This window comes from Phoenix dactylifera, unplaced genomic scaffold (assembly GCF_009389715.1).
Source record: "Phoenix dactylifera cultivar Barhee BC4 unplaced genomic scaffold, palm_55x_up_171113_PBpolish2nd_filt_p 000546F, whole genome shotgun sequence".
Lineage (NCBI taxonomy): Eukaryota > Viridiplantae > Streptophyta > Magnoliopsida > Arecales > Arecaceae > Phoenix > Phoenix dactylifera.
In genome coordinates, this window is record NW_024067955.1 from 81,572 (window position 1) to 107,115 (window position 25,544).

General features: G+C 36.8%; 1 protein-coding gene across 1 annotated transcript; it reads right to left on the minus strand.

Moving 5' to 3' along the window:
* Positions 1 to 285: 285 nt before the first annotated feature.
* On the minus strand, positions 286 to 25,045 carry LOC120106491 (phosphoglycerate mutase-like protein 4). Its single transcript, XM_039119418.1, is given in 7 exon segments — positions 286 to 627; positions 629 to 828; positions 7,034 to 7,109; positions 8,162 to 8,293; positions 15,023 to 15,133; positions 15,220 to 15,270; positions 24,863 to 25,045. Coding segments are annotated over 7 exon segments (765 nt in total). The 5' UTR covers positions 25,031 to 25,045; the 3' UTR covers positions 286 to 600.
* Between the last annotated feature and the right edge of the window lie 499 nt (positions 25,046 to 25,544).

The following is a 25,544-nucleotide window of genomic DNA, read 5'->3' on the forward strand; positions in this document are numbered from 1 at the left end:
TCAGTCATAAGCATTCTTTCGTGCGAAAGAGCGAAAGATACAACTTGAACCCTGTTAGATATGAAATCATACTGTAGCCACAAAACATAATTTGCTCTTCATGCATATGCAATACACCTTTACTAACTAGTTTTAATGACAAAGTCGTGTATCTAAATGCGTTTTGGCGAACTGTAATAACTAGCAGCTAATGTAAAATGCTTTGTGAAGAGATCTTAAAATGCAGATACTTGTAATATTAAAGATCATGAAAAAAAAAATCCATGCTACAAAACCATTCCCAGATGAACGAGACAAACATCAGGCAAATTCCAATCATCAGAATAGGACAGACAAAATCATATATAAATATAGCTGTTCTCAAATTAAGAAAATAAAGATCTAGCCCATGTAACTCCAGTTGAAATGAGCAAGAGCACTGTAATTACTAGCTGACTCGTTTGTTCCTTGGGAGACTCTTCATCACCCTTTCTTGGAGGAATGGCTTAACATATTTGATCCCAAGTCTCATCTATATAGCTTTTTAAATGATCATTATATCTTATTTTCTTCACCACGACCAATAAGGTTGCACCAATTACTGGACCGGACGAGCAAAAACTATGCAGAAGTTCCATCACCGCCAAAAAGCACTATCAAGAACCCCGGTTTCTTGAAGATGGCTTATGTCACCCCATGTCTTAATGATCCAACGTCCACCACTATCAGAAATATGGAACACATTCACTGAGGTGTTGTGTATCTTCCTATTGATTGACCCTGTTGGGGCAGCCCGCTTGTAGAGTTCTCTCAGGACACCACCATGAGTGACTACAACCACTCTTTCTCCTGCAAAGCAAGAAAGCAGATTATCAATCTAATTATTTTCCCAGAATGCAACAAAATATTACTCTCTGAGAAATCAAATAGTGTGGCTCAAAGTAAAATTGTTTTCAGAACAAAAGACTATCAACTCCAGTTAGGAGACGTGAAGTTGTTCTAAATATTAGTATGAGTGTATGACAGAGACCCTGAGTCTCAGCAGACAAATTTGTTGGGTATAACTGAAAATGCACTTACAGCAATGGATCAACAAGAAACCTTATTTTAAATTGACTAAGGGAAGAAGAGGAGGGAGGGAGAAAGAGGTGGGGGGGGGGGGGGGGGGGGGGGAGAGAGAGAGAGAGAGACCAGGCAATTACTAAGTCAACATGAAAAGGCAACCTATCAATTGATTACCAAGCAATTACCTAACAGTAATTCATAAAACTTCCCATAAGTTGAAGCACATAATGCATCTATTAGAGATACTACGGCTGTGCTTATGCTTGATGTTGTTTTCCATGAAAGGCTTTAAAAATGACTGCTTCAAATTTTCTGGTGTCAGGTAAATGCATGTTACAAGAGCATGTTTTAGCATTCAACAAGGGAACATGCTGTGAGAGATTAGCAATGGTTTGCTGCAGCATGAATCAGACTTGAGCTGAACTTACAAAGCCTGGATTGGCTGGGTGAAATCCAACTAGATGTGGGTTTATATTGGGTTAAAATTCTATGGGTACAACCAGACTTTTGAGTAGTTTTAGTCCAGTTAGTTTCAAAGGATTTTTGGTCCACTTTAGGATAAGCCATGGTCCAAATCATGCCTGAGGCACAATAGTTTGATTCCGAGTCAAGTCGAGGTCAATCCAAACCACCTTGCAGTCCCTGTGAAGTTGAGCTCAAACTATCCAAGTTATTCATTTTCTATATCCAACTATGATGGTTTCAAGCATATATGCGTCAAAGCCAGTATTACATCAACTGAAAAAAAAAGCCAGTATTACTAGCTTCTCCCAAATTTATTTGAGGTCATTAGGAAACAACGTTTTTTTATTCCAAAAGCACATTGTTGTATTTATAACTATATGACTTTTAAGCAGAGCAAAATATGCTTGCATATTATCACTAAAGATAAAATTAAGAAATTCAAGTACAAATGTAGATAACTCAATTCTTCTCCAAAGCCTAACATGACAGTACAACAAGAAAGCACATGATCTATTTCATTCTATAAGAAATCAGAGTTTCACGGCTGCTCAAATCACAATTTTAGCTTTTTTCTTTCTATTTTAATCTTGTGAAAGCAGATCATTTCATGTTTTTGTTACTGCTTCCCAATTGTTTTTCACGTAACAAATGTAACAGCCCTTCTAACCATGGACGAATATGTATTGATGTATGTGAGATTGAATGTGAACCTTCTCTTCATATGCTAATTGCTATGTTATATTGAAATAACCATGTGCCTCAGAGACTAATCTATAAACCTTTTTCTACTGGACATTTGGATTTTAACAATGTTTTGGCAATAATAGAGCTTACAAAATCTTATGGTTCAAAAAATAGCCTAGAATCTTAAAGTTAAAAGTTTGACCTGAAGCTAAAATTCTGTAGTTTGAACTAAACTAGATAAACCTACTTTGAATTCTTTAGGAAACTTATTTGTTGCAGTATTTTGTTAAACTCAAGAGAGGGGGGGGGGGCACTTATTTACATGCAGTGTCTTCAGTTAATGGAAATGGAAATGAAGATTAGTGGTACTCATGTAACTAAGTGTTGTTTCTGAGGCCCTGGTGATATATTTAATGTGCTGAATCACCACCTGCTTGGCCTTCCTACTTCGACTGGCCTGCCTTGGTGACGTTGGGAACCGACCTACCTACAGTCGGTGAGTCACCTAGAAGGCCCTACTTCGCCAACCTACCTTGCCCACCAAATAGAGGCAAGGAGGGGGACCAGCTAAGGAGTTGTTAGGAAAGGAACGAGAGCAGGAAGAGGAGAAGAGGAAAGAGGGGAGGAGTGTGGATAAGAGGTTTAGGAATTTTTATTAGCATTTCAAAATAAGTGACTTGTCCCTATTCTTCCACATTCTTCTGAATTTAAGTAATGTTTGTGAGCTTTTAACCTCTTTTCAAGTCCAATTATGTTCCAATATTGTGTCTGTAAGGTTTCTTTTAGGTAATTTATCTACCCTCTCTTGAAGTCAGGCGAGAATTTATCCTTGTAACCTTGCATTCTAGTTCCTCCAACCTATATACCCTTTGAAACCCTAAAGCTCAGCAACCTTTGAAAAGATCTTGGAAACCCTAGAGACCAAGTATCTTTATGAATCTTATAGAAGGATTATGTATTGAATTTCTGAATTGTGTTATTTGAAATACTAAAAACATCAATCAGCTTTCAAAGCCTAGCATTTCTCTACATTTTTTGGATCCATAATTTGTTTTTGATTTTCAAGTTATTCTACATTCTATTCTTATGATTAGAAGTTTGATACTTGTTAATCTGAAAATTTTGATTTGGACCCCTGGCTAGGTAGTATATGTGGTATCGTTCAAGCTTCAAATAAGGATTTATGTGGACCCTTGGCCAAGTAGTATATATGGATCTCGAGGATTATGTTTGGAATACCAGTTCCCCAATGAGGATTTGTGTGACCTCATCCAGTTTACTAGAGAGGATTTATGTGGCCTATGGCTTTCCTTATAAGAAAATGTGATTTATGTGAACCAAGTTAAAGTCTTCCTTTGTTGCTTTTTGATCTCTTTTCAATACATGAATCTCTTTTTAAATGACTTTATTTTCAATTTTTATACGGTCTCATGGAACCTTTATCTGAACATTTTCTAAACAATTGGTCCATCAAATACATGCCAAATATTATTTGATTTCCACCTAGACTTCAAATTTTTTAGACCATCGTGAAGTTACTTATTGAGCTGCATAGCTTGCTTCCATCTTTACCATTAGACTTTTCAGAGTGATTAACGAGGAAGTGGACTGGATTTGCAAATAAATAGGCACCCAAAAGAAACAATTTTGGAAGGTGCATTTTGGAGATTTGATAATCTTCAAAGCAACAGCAACTCTATAGTAGATTAGCATAGTTTGGTTTGATCGTGATCCCATAGTGCATTACCAGTGCTTCTTTCCCTATTATCAATATCTATCTCCCAACCTATATCTTGAGAACCTCCAAGCCAACATTCTTTCCTTAGGTTGTCATACTCCAACACCAAGTTCATGCAACTTAGCCCAATGCTGTTCACCTGGCATATGATACTCGACTGTGTCATCTTCTGATCTTCTGCACTGAAATCTCTCCATTAGGAAACTAGAGGGGGTAGTGTAGCATCGCCCTTATGTTGTAACATACTTTATAAAACATATGGTATTGCAGGCTGATGAAAACCCCTGAAAACAATACAACCATGGCACTCAACTAGGCAAGATCCAGGCAACACTCGAGGACCAGATTGGGCAGTTGATAAGCCTAGAGGCCGGCCAAGCCTTAGGCGGCCAAAAGGAGCAAAAGCAAACAGGCGCACACACAGGCCAAGACCCGCACCTGTGCGCAGCAACAAAACCAGCAGTAGCACGCAGAACCAGCCCCGTGCTAGAATTTGCCCAATCAGCACAACGGGCGCCAACCGAGAAAGGCAAAGGCCGAGCATGCCACGCACCAGTGTTTGCGTGCCCGACCAGCCGCGCACACCAGCCAAACAAGGCAACGGCCGAGCAAATCAGCCCACAAGCTTCTGCGCGCCCGTCCAGTCGTGTGCGTCCTTGCGTGCGCTCTTTGCTGAGCACGCAACCCACAAGCTTCTGTGCGCCCGCCTAGCCGCGCGCCAGGCAAGCAAGGCAACGGCCGAGCGCGCAACCCACAAGTTCCTGCACGCCCGATCAGCCGCACGCGCCCTTGCGCGCGCTCTTGTTCGACCCCAATGGAGCATTCCTTCCCAATTACCCCAGAGGGCATCCGGCCAAAGCTCACCCCGAGGGTTCCAAAGTACTGAGGGTTCCAAAGCTCTCTGAGGCCTTCGTTGTGCGCGGGCGCGCAGCAGCAGCGGCCTCCTACTAACCCAGAAGGGCATCTGCCCAATGCCCACCCCGGGGGTTTCAAAATCTGATAAGCATTGCAAATGGATCTGGCCGAGCCATGGCCTTGGCTGTGCGAGGGCGCCCATGGCCGTGGTCGTACGCGGGAGCGCATGGCACGGAAGACGCACCGCAGCAACGCCCCCCTACTATGCCAGTAGGGCATCTGCCCAAATTCCACCAAGGGGGTTCCAAAAGACCGAAGAGCATTGCAGAAACCTCGCTTGGGTGCGCGCCTAATTTTTCAGGATGCGCGGCCAGGTCAACCGAATCCCGCGAGCCAATTGCAGCCAACTGTAGCCAACCGCCGCCAACTGCCGCCAAGGGCAACTGCATCCCAGCAACCGTATCCAACCCTACAGTCTATAAACAGCCTTGAAAGTTAGAAGTGCAGGGCATCCAGATTGTGAAGAAATTTGTGGAGAGTCCACTTGTAAGATTCGGCCTTAGGGCTTGGGCTAGAAAGAACCACAACAAGTTCTCCCTATATTAGGCTAGCGAGAGGAATGTCTACCTCGGCTAGATTGGACTATTAGGGATTCCTTCCGAATTCTTAGTAGATTGGGCTAGTGCGGGAACCTTGTAATGCCTCACTAGATTTATTTGTATGCACTTATACTTTGTATTCCTTATTTCAGTTCAAATAAATAGCCTCTGTGGCTCTATGCAATCAATTTCCATCCATCCGAGTGTGTGTTCCAACTAATTTAGGCACAGAAATTTGCTGCCACTTCCAATTCCTACTAGCAAAACCTTGGCGCTTACCTTCCTATCGGTCCATGGCAGCTTTGCAACCCAGCAAGAAGCCAAGAGGCAACAGAAGGCAATGGTGTGGGGCTTGGGGACCGAGAGCTCCCATCACAAGCCTACTGGTGCAATACAGGTTGTCCAATACAAATAGAGAGCATCACACAAAACCAGATCATCTTTTAGAGTACAGGGCCAAATGACCTGAGTTATGATATCTTAAGGCACAGTGATATACATATAAATATTTAACAGAACTGGCCCAAACTCGATTATACAATATCAGGTATATGCAGCAAGAAACAAATTTAGCTCCGATTATGTCTACTAGGTTCAAGTCAATGACTTCAACGAGAAAACACCATGACTAGATCAAAGGCCAAATGGATACGATATGGATACTAAAGTGTTCTTTTTAATTTTGAAAATAGGGTACTTGAGTCAAGTGTTTGACACATACTCGAGCAGTACCGATGAGAATCACTATCTGATATGGATACGATATGGACATGACATGTGATTTGAAGTATCCATTCTTCCTATAAAAAAATCTACTGATATTTTCTTATTATTTCATTGTACACATGAAATTTTGCTGCTGCTGCTGCTGCTCATCACCATTATCATCAAAGTTTTAATAATAAAAATAATAATTTTGATTAATAATATTTTAATTATTATTATCATAATTATTAAGTTCAGGCATGGTTTGTATTCATTTATATGGAATAGACCCTGCAACAAGGCATTCATTTTAGAACACAATTCCCAAAATCCTGTTTCATGGTATAAGTTGACAATTTTGGTTTAAATTAAATTCTTAGAAACATACTTCATTAGATTATTAGTTATAGTGATTTCCATATTTAGCTTCACCAAGATGGTCACATGATAGAGGTCATTATTGATAAAAGGGTGCTAAAAGCATGATGCATAAGAAATTCTGAACCTTACAAATGTTCTATTAATCCTTCCTAGAATTAAATGTTCTATTAATCCTTCCTAGAATTTACTGATTTTCTTGAATACATTTCTCTTCCTCTATTTTATTTCCAGTGTTCTTTTTTTGAAAAGTTCATCTTCATATCTTGGCTGTAGTTAAAATTGTCAAAATCCTAGCTTTGTTAGCATCAAGAAAGTTTTTGTTTTAATGTGCCAGGCTAATGAAGATAAGGCATTATACAGATGAAACCTGTGTACCAAGAATTTTTGTCCGCATTGCATAGAAGTAATTTGTATAGATGGCAGATTATACTACACTTCCTAGCTACTGGTTTCAAAAGTATAATAAGGAGTTGTTTTAATATAATAAATATTTCTAGCAGGTCATGCATTCAAATTCATTGATGAAAGGTATTACAGAAAGGCCATTGTTAAAGAAATCAACCTTCGTGCTTTCTAGCTATTCTTTCCAGTGATGAAACACATCGCTCATGAAGTTGATCCAGGCTTTCTCCACCACCCTGAATGTCAGCCAAGGAGAATGCTCAGTGATTTTGTAATGATGTTCTAGTCATCAAAAAAAAATCCTAAAGGCCATTTAGAAAATGGTGTCTAATAACCAAAACCAGCATGTTATCCATCTCTTCAAATCAACTTGATGAGAAAAGCAAGACAAGTACCATGGAAAATCAACCATCCACCTTTACAGTCTAAATTTGTTCAGGGGCAACATATACAAAAGGTCTTTTGTCATTGATACTCTTATAGCTTAAGATCATAGTTGTGTACTGACTATGCATATTTGTGAACCTAAACCCAGACTAGTTTTAGCAACTAATGTTGCCATCAACATCTCATATGACCTAAAATGAAAATATTATAATGGTAGAAATATCCACCGAAAGGATTTCACATAATAAAGTTAAGGCTTCAGAGTCATCATTAACATCAGATACAAAAGCAGAAGAAAGTACAGAAAAAGGATAACATAACAGGTAAGTTGTTTATAGCTCTTAGCGGCATAGGAACAAGTGGGAATGCATTTGCAATTTGACATGGCTTTGAACTAATTAAGCAGAACTTGCTTTTTATGTGCGGCTTTTCATGCTTTTAGTATCACTAGTTATAATTAGGATTAGGGTTTCCCCCGCCCAACACCCCCCCCCCCCCCCCCCCGATGAGGCCTTTCGAGCCCTCTCTCTTGGCCTCTCTCTCTCCCTTCCTTCACCCCAAAACGGCACAGTATGGACCCTTCATACCATGCTGAACCAATCGCCAGCCATTACACCCTCTGGTACCGATTTACAAGGAGAGTTCTCAACTCCTCAAAATACAACAATGTTAGATCTTTTTTTATGGAAGCTTAGCACGATTTAAACATTTAATGAAGAAATTTAATTAGGACTATTACGGGAATTGAGAGAAGTTAGAAAATGTAGCCACTTTCATATAGTATTAGCCTGTTAGGATATTAACATTTTCATTTGCACAAGATCAATCAGTTAACAGCTTGAAGAAATTTTGAAATTATGATCTCAAAACATAATTACAGGGATAATGGAATAAAAATTACAGGAATTTCCTGATCTCTCTTGGGAGATAAGAAAAGCTGGTAGGCTTGAGGCTTTAGCTTTGCAGCATCATGTAACGTTAAGCCCTGAAGATCCCCCAGATGTCTTTCTCTCAATGTTGGATCCAATATTACCTGCGACAAGCGAGATATTAGTTGTGATTTTCAAATTGAATAACAAATAAGATAAACATAAATCAACATGTACTAAAAAAATTTTATATATATATATATATATATCTATGACTATAACATGTAAACATGAACTTTTTGTTAACTAGCGTGCTTACTGCCATAGTGGATGAACATGATTTGGAAACTAAGATATAAGACTTCTCTTACTAGACTCTTGAGTTTTAGCAATGTCTAGATATGCTAACATTTCTGAGCTCTTAAGATTCGAGAGATAACTTACAATGAAAAGTCAATATTCTGACCCAACTCCTATAATTGGATTCTTGTTCTTGAGCTGGAAAGTCGACATTTTGTTCTTGTGGAATAGAAAATTTTCAGTATTTTATTGAATTCAAAGGTGATAATTCCTGATTTACACGTAACATATTAAGTGGCATTTATTTAAATGATATTCATGTAAATAACATAGGTTTTAATAGTTTATTTGCTAAGTGAGTAGTCTATTTACTGAATCACTAACCTGCCTATCAAGACCTCTGTACCACCAAGATTATAACTACTAACTCACACAGGCTGTTAGAGGATGTCCTGTACCCAAGCCTGTATACTAAGGAGCTCAATATGCCCCCCTACCAACACATGGTATGGGTGCTATGCCCCCTCCAACAGCACACCATGTATCAGTATGGTGGTGTATCCATGGTCTTAAACCCCGACAGACGGCGTGCGTCCTAGTGATGGAGGTGGGACCCCAAAACCCGTTCCTGCAAGCAATGCAAGATTGGGTCCCAAAAATCGAGAGAAAGAGAGGAAAAGAGAAAAAAAGAGAGAATTAGATAAAAGAAAAAAAAGCAAAAAAAAAAAGGGAGCAAAAAAAAGGAAAAAAAGAAAGAAAGAGGAAGAAGAAAGGAAAGAAGAAGAAAAGGAAAGGAAGGAAAGTAGAAAAAAGCAAAAGGAAGGAAGAAGAAAAAACAGGACGGAAAGAAAGAATGAAGAAAGGAAAGAAAGAAGAAGAAAAAGGAAAGAAAGAAAGGAAGGATAAAGAAAAACAAAGAAAGGAAAGGAGAGAGAGAGAAAAACAGAGGGTACCGACCGAGATACTCGATCGGGACAGCAATTGCAATGAGGCAAGACAGCAGAGTGTCCATTCAATGGAGAAATTGTGATGCCTCGATCCCACATGATTTAAAACCTTGGTGTATCATACTACACCAACTTGTACCACTATGGTACAAGTAGAGGGTCTGGTACAACATATCGGTACCTAATCTACTAATGGAAGTCAATAGGGCAAGAGAGGGAGGGGAAAAAACACACAGCTTGGGGCAAAAACACACGATAGGCCTTTTGAGATATAGAAAAAGAAGAAAAATTTTGACAAGAATTTGTGCATTTTCACTAGCATCACATGGTACCTTTCAATGCCTTTGAATTTAATAAGATTTGCTTAGTGCTTTTGAGCCTTGGAGTCATGTTAACTTACATGTTTTTTTAATATTCCAATCTCATGATCAGTCTCAAAAGACTTGAAATATCGATACCTAGACTACTGATGGAAATCAATAGGGCAAGAGGAGGGAAAAAACAAATAGCAAGACTTTTGACATATAGAAAAAGGGGGAAAATTTTAACAAGAATTTTTGCATTTTCACTGGCATCATATGGTACTCTTTCAATGCCTTTGAATTTAAGATTTGCTTAGTGCTACTGAACCTTGGAGTCACGTCAACTTTATGTGCTGTTTTCCATATTCCAATCTCATGATCAATTTCAAAATTATGGTTTTCATTGTCAGTATCTCTACCATGGCTCTACCATATATCTTGAATTTGAGCTGGATTTTATGTTTTAACCTTGTAGCCAATTTCAAGCCTAGTTATTGTTTTAAAACTCCAAATGCTAGTTAGTTGTTTTAAGACAAGGGTTTTTTGTGTTTCTCAAATGTTGTAGTCAGTTTCCAGCTTATGTCATGCTTGGAAGTTGTAAACCTCATAGTCATTTTCAATAAACAAGGTTTCTTTCAAAACCTTAAGACTCTATAATAGGCTTCAATTTTGGGGCACATTTGGATGCATGCATAAACTGTGCATAGATAAACTTCACAAATAGTTGAAGGTGAAAAGAAGAGGAGCAGTGCTAGAAGAATAAACTAGCACAACTAGAGAGGCCATGTAAAATGGAGAAATAAAATCATGTCATGATGCATCAAAGGCTTGCAACTTAAGGATTCTTATTAGATTCATTTTGGTTGCCAATTGTCTGTATTTTACTTTATTTCAAATTGTTTTATATGTTAGTAGATTATTTGGAATAAAAGACCTGAGATTAAAATATCTCATATTTTAATTGTTAGCATGATTAGACATATTTACTGTAGTTCCGACATATTAGGAGGTGTATTTTAAGCACTTTAGATCCTAGAGGGCCCGGTCATAAAAATAATGAGCAAAGGGTCATTTTACACAAGCTTCCTATAAACAGGACAATCAGCCCTGCATTCAACGTGGAGGATTTGATACTCTATTAAGAGCCTACAAACATACTTTTGCACCTTCATTCTTGCTCCTAATTCTTTTACTACTACACCATCCATATCTCCATCGAGTTCTATTTCTGCACTCCCACATCCTCTTCGTCGTTACTCCACCTCACCCACTACTCAAAAAGATGTAAGTGGGTCAAACTAAGAAAATCACTAACAGCAAGAATTTAAATCCTGTGAGATGGAGTTGTCTTGGTTTCAATATGGAATGGTACACCTGCAGCCAATGTACGTGGGAGACAATTTTTTTAAAAACAAGGAAAACTAACGAGGATTGTAACGAATTTAAGTGTACACAAAGGAAATTTGAAATTTGGGGTTTACATAGTGTTAGGTTCTCCAGCATTAATGAGGAAGGTGCAACTCTCTGGCAACAAATTATGATCCAATGCTAGGTGCAAATGGAATTCTCCTGAAGTGGCTACAACTAATTCATTAGAGCGAACAAAGATCCATTGCTGTGCTTCCTTCTTCCACTTTTAGTAACCTTGAATATTTTTTTTTGCTTCATTGCTTAGATTTATTTCCATGTACAAGATATATTTCTTAAGGTCAATTTCCATGCATCTTCCATTTAGGATTTAGTCCTTTGGTACCTTTCTTCATATAGTTACTTGGACTTAAATTTCAGATTGGTGTATTTGTTTACAAAAATTATTACAAATATCTATTTCTGCATTGAATCATGTTACAAATTGCATTACATTTTTAACATTTTTTTTTTTCATATCATTTTTAAGTTACCTAGGATTGTCCTCCATCAGAATGGCTCGCTCAATCCCCAAAAAATAGGATAGGGATATCCTTCTCTGAGGTGATTTATACCATCCAAATTTCTTTGTTACTGGATGATTCCAAATTTTCATAATCAAGCACTACCTTCTCATTGGCAACCATACATAGACCATTCTGGGAACAATTTATCTAGGCTTCCACACAGGCCCTTTTTGAGACCCATAATTAGTTAGAAAAATCCCGATTTATTCATTTTGGGAAGTCTAGAGTCTTTGTTACTTTAAAATTAGGTTTTGATTATTATTTACCAGAAATTTCTAAAATATAGGTTTGAATAGATATTTTGAGTTTGTATTGTGCATTCCAACTTGAAATTTTTGTTCATGTTAGAATCTTTTCCACATCCTTTATATTGGAGTACTTATTGTTACGAGAGTTTCCCACAATGGTGGATGATCATTTTTATTAAAAGAATACTCTACCATGAGTGGACCTCTAGCAAGGTGGTATTGTTGGCCAACTTCAATTTATCAACAAGGATATATGGGCTTCTGGCTAGGTGGAATCTGTGACATCATCTAATGTACTAACGAGGGTATAAGCGGAAAACTATCCATCGATATCCTCATTTGCTTTAGCAATGAGAATATAAGTGGACTCGAGACTATAGTAAACCTTTCTAAGAAGATGTGATCATATTGAATCATTTAAGTCCCTTTTTTGGAATTACATGTTGTGGTCATCCTTTAGTATCTCAATTTTTATTACATGTTGAACTGTCACTTTTGAAGGTATATTACTACATACAATATATTATGTTCAAGTTTTGTGACTAGATTTTAAATAAGATCACATTTTGTATGATACTATTAGTTATGCTATATTCAATCATTTGGTTTTATTTGAGAATGATCCAACTTAAATGTTGCTTTTGCTTCCATATTTGACCAACTATGATAGTCACTTCTCAGGATTCAAAGATGTTCAAGTAACAGAAAGTGACAAGATGAGGTTGGATATTGTTTTAATGATCATCTTGTTGCAATCCTTAAATTTCACTCACTTCCTAGCATTCTTTGCATCATAAGTCATTAAACTCAAATTATGATGGGTAGTTTTCCTTCTAGCCAATTGTTCTTTTATGTGTCTGACATGGTAATTGAATGACCCAAGTAACCCAAAATGATTGACTAGCCTACTGCATAGGTTTTGAACCAACCTACAAATAATTGACATAACACAAGATTAATCAATCTCAGGTTCATTCATTTCATGCATATGATATACTATTTTTAGTAACATTTTAGCATACCTTTGAGCACATATTTTAAACAATCATACAAGCAATCATTAGCAGTTAAGGACACTTTGAAAGCATTCTAATTTGAACAATCTACACTAAACATGTAAATTAAAATATATCGGAAATGACAATGTAGTCTACAATTGTCTTAGGTACTTGTTGAAACTATACTATAGCTTGTTTTTTTCATCAAAGCCAAGTTTTCATTGGGGTGTCTAATTTTATGTATCACTCCCATATTCGCATCCATATATTATTTATACACAAGAAATCTTTGTGTTGCATGCTCCAAAAAGCAGCCACCACAGAATAACCAAAAATGCTGCCTAGGTGTTGCCATCCACCAAGGTGGCCGCCCAAAATATAGACAGTTTCACACATCATGGGTATATAAGTGAGGGTCACCAAGTGATTTTGATGTCCACTTGTTAACAAAGAAGTCCTTAAAGTGCAAAGTGACCACTCACAATCAAGATCCACAATCTCGGTACCAGATACTGTATCGGTATCAAGTACCGTATCAATACATTATCGATTCGGTACAGTACGATACACCCCTATACCGAAATAGCTCTCTAACTAGTTTTTCAATTTTTATCTTGGTACGCCTCGATATAGGTTGGTATGCCTCGGTACGGACCAGTACACACCTTGATACACCTCGGTACGGGTGATATGGAGCTTGTACCGACTTGAAGTTAAGTTTCATACCAGTTGCCTCCCAGTACAATACGATATGCCTCGTACCGGGCAGTAAAGCAGACCATGCTCACAACAATACTTGTTCCTAAGTAGGTCTCTTATTAAAAGAACGTAGGGCTAACTTGGATGGTTGAGACAAGGTTAAAAAAATTTTCAAACTTTGATGAAGCATGTAATGACAATGCACACATGCATCATACATAAACTATATTTTGGCTTCAAGTTGAGTAAATAAGTACAAGGGTAATCTATTTGTAACTACAAGTAAAAAGTTTTATGAAAATATCAATTTTCATCTGGATTGCTGAACTTAAGAGGTTTTTGTTCGATAACAACCCAATTTCAAGAGCAATCTTTCAAATTTAGATCCAACAAAGATAGTCATGGACAAAATGAAATGAGAGATAGAAGTCCTAACACCCAAACACACATGTATATACATATGATATAATATTATATATAATATGTTATATAATATATAGTATGTCTATAATATTTATAATATATTATTTTTAATATTATATAGTATATACATTATACATAATATGTTATAGATTATACATCACACATATTATGCATTATGTATTATATATGATCCACTAGATGTACATATGATACTAAAGATGAATTAAACAATATCTATTATCTAGCACAATAAATTTGGTAAAGGCAAAGTCTTACGATCACATCAATTTGATAATACAATGAAATGAAGTTAAGCCTCCAACTTGTTGGTTCATTAGGAGAAATGAACCGGTCTTTTCAATATAGAAGCCAAAACCAGACTGAGACAGAACATATCGCAAAAGCTTCATTTTCAGCAAATCTTGTTAAACCACAAGCTTGGTTCTGTTTTTAATTTGGTTGAAAAACAATCATTCATAGAATCCCATAAGCAGAACATATTTACGTGATGCTTTAACCAACAGCACAACATCAATTTTAACCTTAACCATTATTTCAACTTCAAATGGAATTGGCTTTCAGAACAGGCAGTAAACCTTATATCAACTCTTTACGAATAGTTCCTAAATTCTTCATTAAGGCAATTTGAGTAAAAGAGCCTGCTATGAAAATTACAGGCAATTGGCATGAAGAGAAACCCACCTTATTGGTTGAGAAGTGTTGCCCATGCAATGATGGGGCAACTTTTCAAGATTTCACCAGCCACTAGGTTCAAAATGGTTTTAAACAGAGAGAAGACAAGGTTTGATAATAAGGATTCATGTTCATGTCAAAGGCAGAAAGGCAAAGTTGAAATATGTTCCATAATGTAGAAAAGTAACTACATTTTTCTGTTTCTTAAAAAATGTGATATGGACAGTTAAGGATAGCTTACTGCTTTCTGCAGCACAAATGCTGGTTTCATAATGTATTTACTCATTATATCATGACATATGCATTCGTAGGGAAGAAAGAAAGCATGGAGTTCTACTTTCAGGTATACCTCTGGTAAATTGCAACTTTTTGCTATAATCTGTGCAGTCTCAGCAGCTCGCTTCAAATCAGATGAGTATATGGCTTCCCATTTACGTTCTTTAGACAGTCGAATAGACACCTTCCAAAGATCATATAACATGTGCACAATTAAAAACACATACGATAACTTTTCGCTTAATATGCGTGTATGGACTCATACCTTACCGCAATTGCTTGTTGTCTCCCAGTCTCATTTAGTTCTGAATCCAAGTGCCCCTGAGAAATAAGGAGAAGTATGACTATAGTTTCAATACTCATTATGGATGATTATAGCTAACTTCAGTTGAGTAACGTAAAAGCAGTGACATCAGATGCATATGAAGAAACACAAATAAACAGGCATACAACTTTCTAAAGGTTTAATAATTATTTGGAAAAATACAGCCGTACCATATGTATTATATCCTCATTCATACATACAAACGCACATACATAAATACACACAAATATACATACATAGTTACATACACACATACACACACAGACACACATACATGCACCCATAACACATACACATACATACATAGCCCCTCCCTCTCTCTCCCTCCATCACCTCTCTCTCCTTCTCCCTCTCCCCCTCCCTCACCAGTTTCTTGAACCGAAGGGTGGAACCGTGCAGGTCCGCCCCCAGTAAAGCTCGGTACGTCCCAAACCGGGCAGTTCAGGACAGTATAGCATTCCATGCCCCTCATAATACTTCAATTTGAATGAACCTCTTCTCACATGGATTATATGCATACACACATACAAATATATATATATATATATATATATATATATATATATATATATATGTATATGTATGTATGTATATGTTTGTGTGGTGCAACCTATAATCGATTACTACAGGTGTAGATTGATTTCATAATGATCAATTATGGTGCGATTGATTAAACACTTCAGCAAATACTTATCATCCCAAAAAAACATCATGGAGGTATGTAAACGCAAAATAGAATATAATAGATATCTTATTAATGAAGCCTAATCAATGAAATATAACTAATGCAACAAACAGAAAATAACCACAATAGAACAATAAAAAAAAATATTGCCAATAAAATCGGGTTTCAAGGATGGGATAGATAGCAACGATGGTAATGATGATGGGTAGAAAAAATGATTGATGGACGAAAAAATGAGGGCTGGGCAAAAGATGGTGTTAGAACTAGTCGGATAATTACCACTGCGAATTTGGTTCCTCCAATCCAATGAGAATCTTCAGGCCACGCTGCACCAAGGTATCGAGATGAAGGATGACGGGGTCAAGAAGGTGGCTCCAAGAAAAAATAGGTCAAAAAGCAGGATAAAAAAGGGAGAAAAAAGGATCTCTCAGAGCTTCGCCCACGGTGGCACTCACCTTTTTAGGATTTCTTCTTCTCTTTTTTATCTTTTTAGTTATCGTCCTCTCTTTTTATAGGCCGAGTTACTGTTCCGTGAATAGTAACCGGGTCGAGTTACTGTTTCGTGAACAGTAACGGGTCGGGTTACTATTCATGTAAACAGTGTTTTTTTATGCTGTTTTCTGCAGATTTCTGCATTTTTTTTTTCTTTTCTAACTTTCCTCCTTCCATGCATGCACAATTCTATTGTCAAGATTATTATCCATCCTCCTCCGTTCCTAGAGATGAGTGATGACAGCGGGCATTGAAGAAAGGCTAAGGCTCAAGCAATTAAGTGTGGTGGTTTGGAGTTGGGTTAGGCTTTCTATCACACCTAGATGGACCCTTTTTGCTTGGCCGTACTAGTACATGACTCGACTGAAAATCCAAGCCTAAACATGGCTTTAGATGAAAAACACAGAAACAACAAAAAACATAAACTATGTATAAGATGGAGTCCTGAAACTACATCACTGTGTGTTTATGCATCCTAAATCCTAAAAAGTACATGTGTGGCAACATCTCATGTCAAAACTCTTCTATTCACAGCATACCCCTCTCCTAAAATGCCCCTACCTTTTAAATATCTTATGCCTAGAATACTCCTCATAATACTTCTCTCTAAATGACCCTCTTCTCATGTGGATCCTATACATACACGCATGCATGCATGAATGCACACCTAGATACATACATATGCATGTGTGTGTGAGTGCGTGTGTGTGCACGCGCTCTAAATGCTAAAAACTACATGTGTGGCAACATCTAGTGAGAAAAATCTTCTTTTCACAAAAAATCCCTCTCCTAAAATGCCCCTGTTTTTTAAATATCTCATACCCAGACCAACCCTTATAATACTTCTCGCTGAATCACCCTCTTCTCAGGTGGATCCCATATAAAAGTTCCTTACTCTTAATAGCATCATATCTAAAGACTCTCCCATGGTCCTATGGGCATCCCTTCTCTCTTGGTTTTTTCCTGTTTTTAAAGATGAGCATCAAGCCATGTTATCTCAAACGCCCCCACCCAAAAAAAAAATCTCTTTTTCTTGCCAAAGCCACATAATGAAAACCTCAACTCATCTGAGACAACAAGCCCAAACAATCTTAGGCACATAGAAACCAATTTAGCATCTAATATATAATCTTAGCTGCAGCCTGAGGGCCCTGTGTTTTGGTAATTCATTTCATAAGTGCTTATGGATACTAAATCTATTTCCTACCACAAGCCGTAAAGTTTAAACAAAACCTTTGTTTATAATTTTCAACTATATATCTATCATTAAAGTATTAATTTATTTTTGCAGTTTTTATTTTCTTATAAAGTCCCCCACATAACAAGGATATTATACCTGTCTTCTAAAGAAAGATGTTTCTTTTCTTTTATTCAATAAGATAATATTCTTCCCTAGATATAAATAAAGTCTACAAGATATTTTTTTACTTTCAATCATCACCACCATAAGTGTGGTCAAATTCACCCTTCAACCCCAGAAGCAAAACCCATAGATCTAGAATGGTGATTTTAAAATAAGTGGCCAAAGTCAGTTTAAAAGGAAAACTAAACTAAAACAAACAACATTTCCTACTTGAAAGCCCTTAGAACCCCTTAATCGTCCCTACAGATGGAGAAGAAGACTACAACTTTCCATTCTTGAATTGGTAGTGTAGATGGAAGAAAACTACAAGCTTTAATCCTTGAATTGGTAGAGTAAATGAAAACAGCAGCCATGTTTTTGAATTTGACAACAGGAAAGTTACAGAACTCTCATAATAACATTGGATTCACCATATCCACTCTAGGAGGTGCCAAGGCAAGATCTATGTTCCAAGGAGAATGAAATGTAAGAGAAACACTAACATCAATTTCCTCAGGAAATAATGCATGATGAGATAAAAACCAATTTGATGAAATATGTATTAGTATTTTGTTTGTAAAAGCTTGTATTTGCCTAATTTTAGTCTCCATTTTTGGATCCATTGTGGTTGGATATTAAGGACCATTCCTCAGTCGTATGTATTGTCATCCTTCCTCTTGCATATTTTTCAGGCTCCTCCAGGATAAAGAGTCATCCTTGTCCTAGGAGCTGAATGATATGTTACTAGGCTTTGTGTTGGAATTTTTATTTGGTTTAAAGATTCTTAAAAGAATTTGATCAACAGAAAAGTAGGGAGTTAGTTTTGGGTCATTTTAGAGTTTTTGTTGAAATATATAGTTTTATAGTTTATTCAGCCAGATAATTAACATGAATCCTTTTTTTATATTTTTTTACCAAGAATGACATCTAGAAGTCTAATATGACGATGCAATTCTTAGGTCACACTCCTCTGCTTAGCAACTAGAGGTTCTCAATTAAATTTATGGGTGGTGCATCCGCAAAAATTTGGATTGGGTAATTAAATGTTGGTGGTTCTCCATTCCTTTCTCTCAAAGAAGATGCAATTCATAATTTGTCTTCGAGATGAATGGTCATTTAAGAAATAGCTTTTAAAAGCATGCAACGGAAATTATATGGATGTGCTGGCAAAATAGTTAAACCAACTCACTAGTGGACTCTGAATAGACTGGAGTGTTACCAATTTGATATGCTTCTCCAAATTAATGTTATTAATTTCTAAATAGTTATTTTTTGTTGGATACACATGAATAAGCATGTAACCTATAAATATGAAATATTTACAAAACTACAGCTATTGTTTTCTTAGGTTAGTGTAGGTCATAGTATAGTTACATACAAAACAACGTCCAATGCCATTGCTTTATACAGCAAAAAAATTATAACTATTATTACCTGTTGAAATATCAAGAAGTAACAACAAAGCAACACCCTCTACTGAAATCTTACTTTTAAGGTCTCCAAATTGGCACCAAACAAAAGAAGAACAATTACATTCTCTTCCTTAAGCCATGACTCCTTCCCTTAAGTGAAATGGTCGGATGATGGTAATTATGACTATATGTTACTTTGATGGTCAAAATGTATAATAGCAGTCTTTATATTATTTGCCCAATTTTTCCTAATATTATTCTATATTTGTTTTTAAAATTAAAAGATTTGTGTTTATTCTGCTAATACGGAAAATTTTGTATATAATTAGTTTTATATTTTCATTTTTTTATTTTCTAATATTATTATTTTGTCTATCATATCTATGTATGTAAGTACCTAGTGTACGTACGAATGTACGTACACACATACTTACGTATGTATGGATGTATGTATGTACATATGTATGTATGTATATGCATGCGTTTGTGCATGTAAATATAAATGGCTAGGTATATAATGTCTAGTTGGTTGCTTCCTTCTCTTCCTTTCCTTTCTTTTCAACTTCTTTTCAGATCATATTAAAAGGACCTGGTACCATGGTATTAGAAAATTTGAAGAGCTATGAATTTTCCTTGAAAAGAATCCTCAACAAGGTGTTGTTTTCTCGACATCTCATCTGTTCTCTGCAACAGGGATCTTGATGTAGCTACTATCTTAATGAATGGATTTGACAAGGTTCTTTAAGTGGGTAGACAATTTCTACAATGGTGAGAATCCTAAACATGCAAGCATGCATACATTTTATCACAGTTAAGAATCTGACTTGGGAAGATCTCAGGATTTAAGGAGCTGCATGTACAGAGCATTAAAGCATCCCATACCGTGTCCATGCCAATGGGAGTTGGCACACCATGTATTGTGTCATATTGTGTCAAAACTTGGTATACATTGGCAGATTCACATCTTGCAAACATCTAGCTCTACTCATTTTTCTTGTTTTCTACTAGCGAAAATACATGCCTTAATCAAGTAAACATAGTCTTTAATTCATCTATGACCATAAATCATCCTAGATACCAATGCAGCGCAACTTGGGTTGGGCTCAACGCAAGCCCAACCAGCCCAAACTGCTCATTGGATTGGGTGGGGTTAAGATTTCAAAAGTTTAGATCAGGTTCGGCTCAAAAATCTCAACCGAACCCTAAGTTCGGGTTTGGTTATGTTTACAATCAACTTGAAATTGTGAATAGCCCAAACCAAACCCGACCCCACCCACACCAACACAATAAACTTATTATATATTCACAAAATGCTTATATGTTTCATGTAACTATATTTTTTCCCTATTAAGCTACAATATTATGTTAAGTGCCCAAATAAGAACCCAACCAACACATTACCAACCTTAAAAAAAGGTGTACAAAACCGCTTCCCAGCCTGTTTAATTCGACCCAACCCAGCCCAACCTATCACCGACCCAGTTAACCTACCTTAAGATAGGGTTAGGTTGGGCTAGCTGGAGAAATGCCAACACAAGAAGGGTTCACTTGGTTAAGATTTCAGAGATAAAGATAGGATTAGGTTTATATTTGTCCCAAGTTTTGTCGTACCAATTTGTATCAATCATACAGTACCATACCGATAAGGTACCAATATGGTACCAAAATTCGGTTCGATATATGAGTCAAAATATTCTGAACCAAGAAGAGCTGCCCTGCACTGCCCGCTACCTCCTGAAACCGAGGTGCGTACCACACCATACCAACCCATACTACATGGTTTCAAGCAATACCATGATAAAAAGTGAGAAAAAAGAAACCAAAAAGGGTCAGAAGCTATCTTAGCACGGGATGCATGCCATATCATATCGACCATACCATACCAAATTGATAACAAATCGGTACAATACACAGTACCGAGATTGCATACCTCAGTTTGGCCCATACTTGATTCAACCTACTTGCATTGCAGCCTTAGATAGCAATATTTTTTTGTAAATTGATGTGCTCATTATATAATTTGACTAATTTGACAAATGAACTAACAATCCACAACTATTATATATCTATAATGCAAATAAGCTCAAAAATTCATATAAAACTTATAAGGAGACATGTAATTATTTTCACTTTCTTAACAAATTAAAAGAAAACGACAAGTTCTTTAAACATATTGCTAGTATTACAGGCATTTATAGATTTTAGTACCATCGGAAGCTTGTATACTATACTTAAGTTGATTCTTAACCTTTTTCTCACATGTAAAATGATGAATTTTTATCATAATCATGCTCGATCCATACCCCTCACTATCAAGTCCCTATAAGAGAAAAGGTGAATATTTATGAAGAAGATTTTTGGACAACTAAAGCAGGAAGAAAGGTTGCTTATGGATAGCCAACACATTTTAAATAGGGAAGCAGAATGCACAATGAAAAAGTGAGGTGCATACTACAGAGATACACCCAATATCCCTCTAACACATTGCGCTGGTTCAAAATAGCCACTTTGATTTTTTTATATGTAGAACATATATTTAACCAAGAAAATAGAAAACACATGTAATGACACTTAACTAATAGAGATGGAAAGAAAAGAAACAACATTATTGATCATTTTCTTCTTTGTGACTATCTTTTAGCATGGTTAAGAAGTTCATTATTGTTGATGTTCGCATATCATTTAACATTCTGGCTGATTGTAACCAGGGGAGATGAGTCAAATCATCTTATCTTAGATGGATGTGGGTGGGTGTCTACGTAATACCAGTCCCATCTAGGTTGTCTCAAGATTTTCCCTCCTCTTTCCTAAATATTCCTACAAATTGAAGTTGTTTCCTTAATCTGTTTCCTGATATCTTCATTCTACTTGCCCATCCCAACTTGAGTGGCTATCCACTACTCTCAGTTGGTGCAATCATCTCACTTCATATTTAAGCTTCTCATCATTGAGAAAATAGTGCATTCTAACTTATGTCATATAAAGATATATGCATGCATACATACATGTGTGTGTGTGTGTGTGTATATATATATATAAACACACACATATATACATATATATAGAGATAGAGAGACACACACACATAAAGACAGAGTTACTAAACCTAGACTAGATACAAACCTAGACAAGGGTTTGGGTCACCGACCGACCGTCGAGTTAATTGATCAAATCGGATTTACATGAGTATATATTAAAATCCCAAAGAAAAAAATAGAAACAATGGATATTATTAAGAAAAATATACAATCTAACAATCAAAATTCTATATTAAATACTATTCTTTAATTTCATATATCCACATCCTACACTAATTTAAATAATAACATAAACAAAAATAATCATGCATCATTTGATATTTACAAGTTATAAAAAATTATATGATAAAGAAAATTTATAATAGTAAAACTTATTGATATTTTGAATTATTATAAATAGTAAAAATTTAAATATACAAAAATATAAAGTATCTTTTCTATTTTCTATCAGCAAAAATGACTTGATTTTTTTCATGGAAACAATTAAGTGTTAAAATTACAACCTAAAAGCTTCATCTAGTGATGCATACATATAACTGTAAGTAAAATAATTAATGACAATTATATCAAAGCAAATGCTGTTTTAGTGGTTGAGAGGCATGCATGCAGGTAGTTGATCAGATGTTTGAATCCTTGTACAGAATTCTTTTTAATTTTCTTAACAGCCCGACTTACCTGGTTTAAAACGATCGGTTCAACCACCATATCTGATCTAACTATGCAATCAGACGAAACAAGTGGCCAATTCGCCAGTTTTTTGGTCCAACCGGCTGGTTTGGTCCATTTAAAGAATATGTATGTACAACACTGATAATTTATTCATATTTCTCCTTATTAGTTTTTTGGTTTTTTGGGGGGCCACCTTGACTTTTGGGCACCCTTCTAGGCACCCAATCAAGCATAGACTCCTAAACAACAACCAAGTTAACATGTTCCACATAAAATGAAGTCCTGACCAAAACATTAATCAAACTAACCTTTAGATTGAGCAATTCACATTTCCTCACGCATACACCAAGCAATATTAAAAATTACTCTTAGGTACAAATGCAAAGCAAATAGTCTCTAGCTTTTTCTCCGGAGTCTCCGCTCAATTTCCTCTCTGGAGTCTCCACTCAATTTCCTCTGCTAAGGTCCAACAACTAGAACAATAGCTAACAGGCAAGAGGATATCGCTTTCTTAACTCCGCTCGATGATAGAAGCACCCTTTTATCATTAATTTTTCTGACCAAGTTTTAACAATACTCGCTGAAGTTCAGAACCAAAAGCACTACTTGAAGGTGTCAGGAACTTAGAATCCTACCAAAAAACAAGATCCCCTAAAAACAGATTTTGATGAATATTTAAACCTTTTATCTCTCCTCTCTTTCTAAGACCTCAAAATTCTAAGTTAGGATCTACGTCAGCATCACAAGCCACCCAACCCACTGTGCTGCAGCTACATTTCATGGACCATTTTAGTGATCATCAGTACCACATCCTCCATACACATTAAACATGTGCTCCATTTCCATCCTTCTGATAATCTGCAATACCCTGCATGTAGAGCATATGTAAAATAAAAAAATGAAAATAAACTATGTAACCAAGGGAAAAAAAGGGTGAAAGACCAACAATCTCTCCAAGGAACAAGCTCATAAAAATTTTGTATCCAAATGAAGATCTAATTCTCATGCTCTTAATTCCAACAAGTTAATTTCTCATGCTCATTGATCACAGCACCAAGGAGCGAGCTCACAAAAGTCTAAACCTAGATCTACTTCTCATGCTAATTGATCCCAACAAGCTAATGTGTACTCTTCTCCAACTAGTCTTTTCTTTCTTATTCCTTATCAAATGAGCACCTCACTCTCTTGGCATAATATCTCTTCCAACTTTATCAGTGAGGTTTTACTCTGGTCAACGACGTGCAATAAACCTCTTGCATCCCTCCAATCGAAACAGCTGAGTCGCTTGGAGTTTCCTCCGTTAAATCACATCCCTTTTGGTCGAAACTCTAAACCACCCAAACCAGCCCTACCATCCCCATCCAATTCACCAGGCCACTACCTCCCCCGTGACAAATCCCATGAAACCGCTCCCATCCCCTCATCAAAATCCAAAACATTAACAGAAGAAATTATTATTGTCATTACCCAGTTATGTTCCCAACAATTCGGCTCCTGGGACGGGGCGAACTGGGGACAAGACCTAAACCCTTTTTTTTTCGGAATACATTATAAAGCGGCTGCCCCAGGACTCAAAGCCGTGCCATTGCACTTGTCAGCCCAAGCCTGCACCATTAACAGAAGAAATACAGCAAGCAAATAATAATCAAGAACGCTCTTTAAATGATCCTATATGATTTGCGATTCCAATTAACCTAAAAAATATATTGCAGAACTGTACAAGCTCTTTCGCTATTTTTCTTTTCCTTCCAAGGAAAAAGGGGAAAACTATATTCAACCAGCAAATTCGAAATAAGCATTAGAAATGAAATATGATTGATGGAACGATAACGCAAGCTTCAAAAATCGCTGGATTATTCAACGAGACGCATTACGGTGGAATTCATGAATGTTACCGATGGTTCGTCAAAAGATTCTCAGTTAAAGAAGAGAGGGGGAAGGCAGGGGTACCTGGATGATCCGGGAGGCGTTCCAGGTGGTCTCGCCGTGTCGCACCACGACGATCTCCGCGAAACCGGAGGAGTTGGCGCCGTTGCATCCGACGAGAGAAGACATCGCGCAGCAGTGCGGCGGCTTTCGAGATCGTCCACAGCGGCAACGAGACACAGCTTTTTCCATGTTAGTCCTCAAATCCCTACCCGGTGGGTCCGTTGAAGGTAGGAATGCAGACTCGCTGGGTTTCAGTAAACCCAGATCCGGACCAGCTCGGGTTCATGTTTTTCTGCCCACTGGATTATCGGGTTGAGTACAAGTTCAGATTATAGAGGTATATCTGGTCCGGTATGTTATGGCTTACGTCTAGATCCAACTTATTAATTAAATCAGTCAAAAATTTATATCCAAATCTAGCCATTTTATTAAATAAATAATCTAGCTCGATTCATAATAAATTGAAATAAATTAAATAAATTGAATGGTTAAGCATTGCAATGCCGTATTGTAGCCCGTATTTATTGCATTGGGTGTCAAAATTATATTTTGAATAATTAATCTATATTATAATAAAAACCTAAAAACCAAATCATCTAAATATTTTTGATGGTTACGATTTTGGGTCTATGCCTAGCCCGTTCGTTGACAGATCTTGGTTTGGTGTCATATTTGTGTCTTGAAGAACCTAGTCATAGCTGGC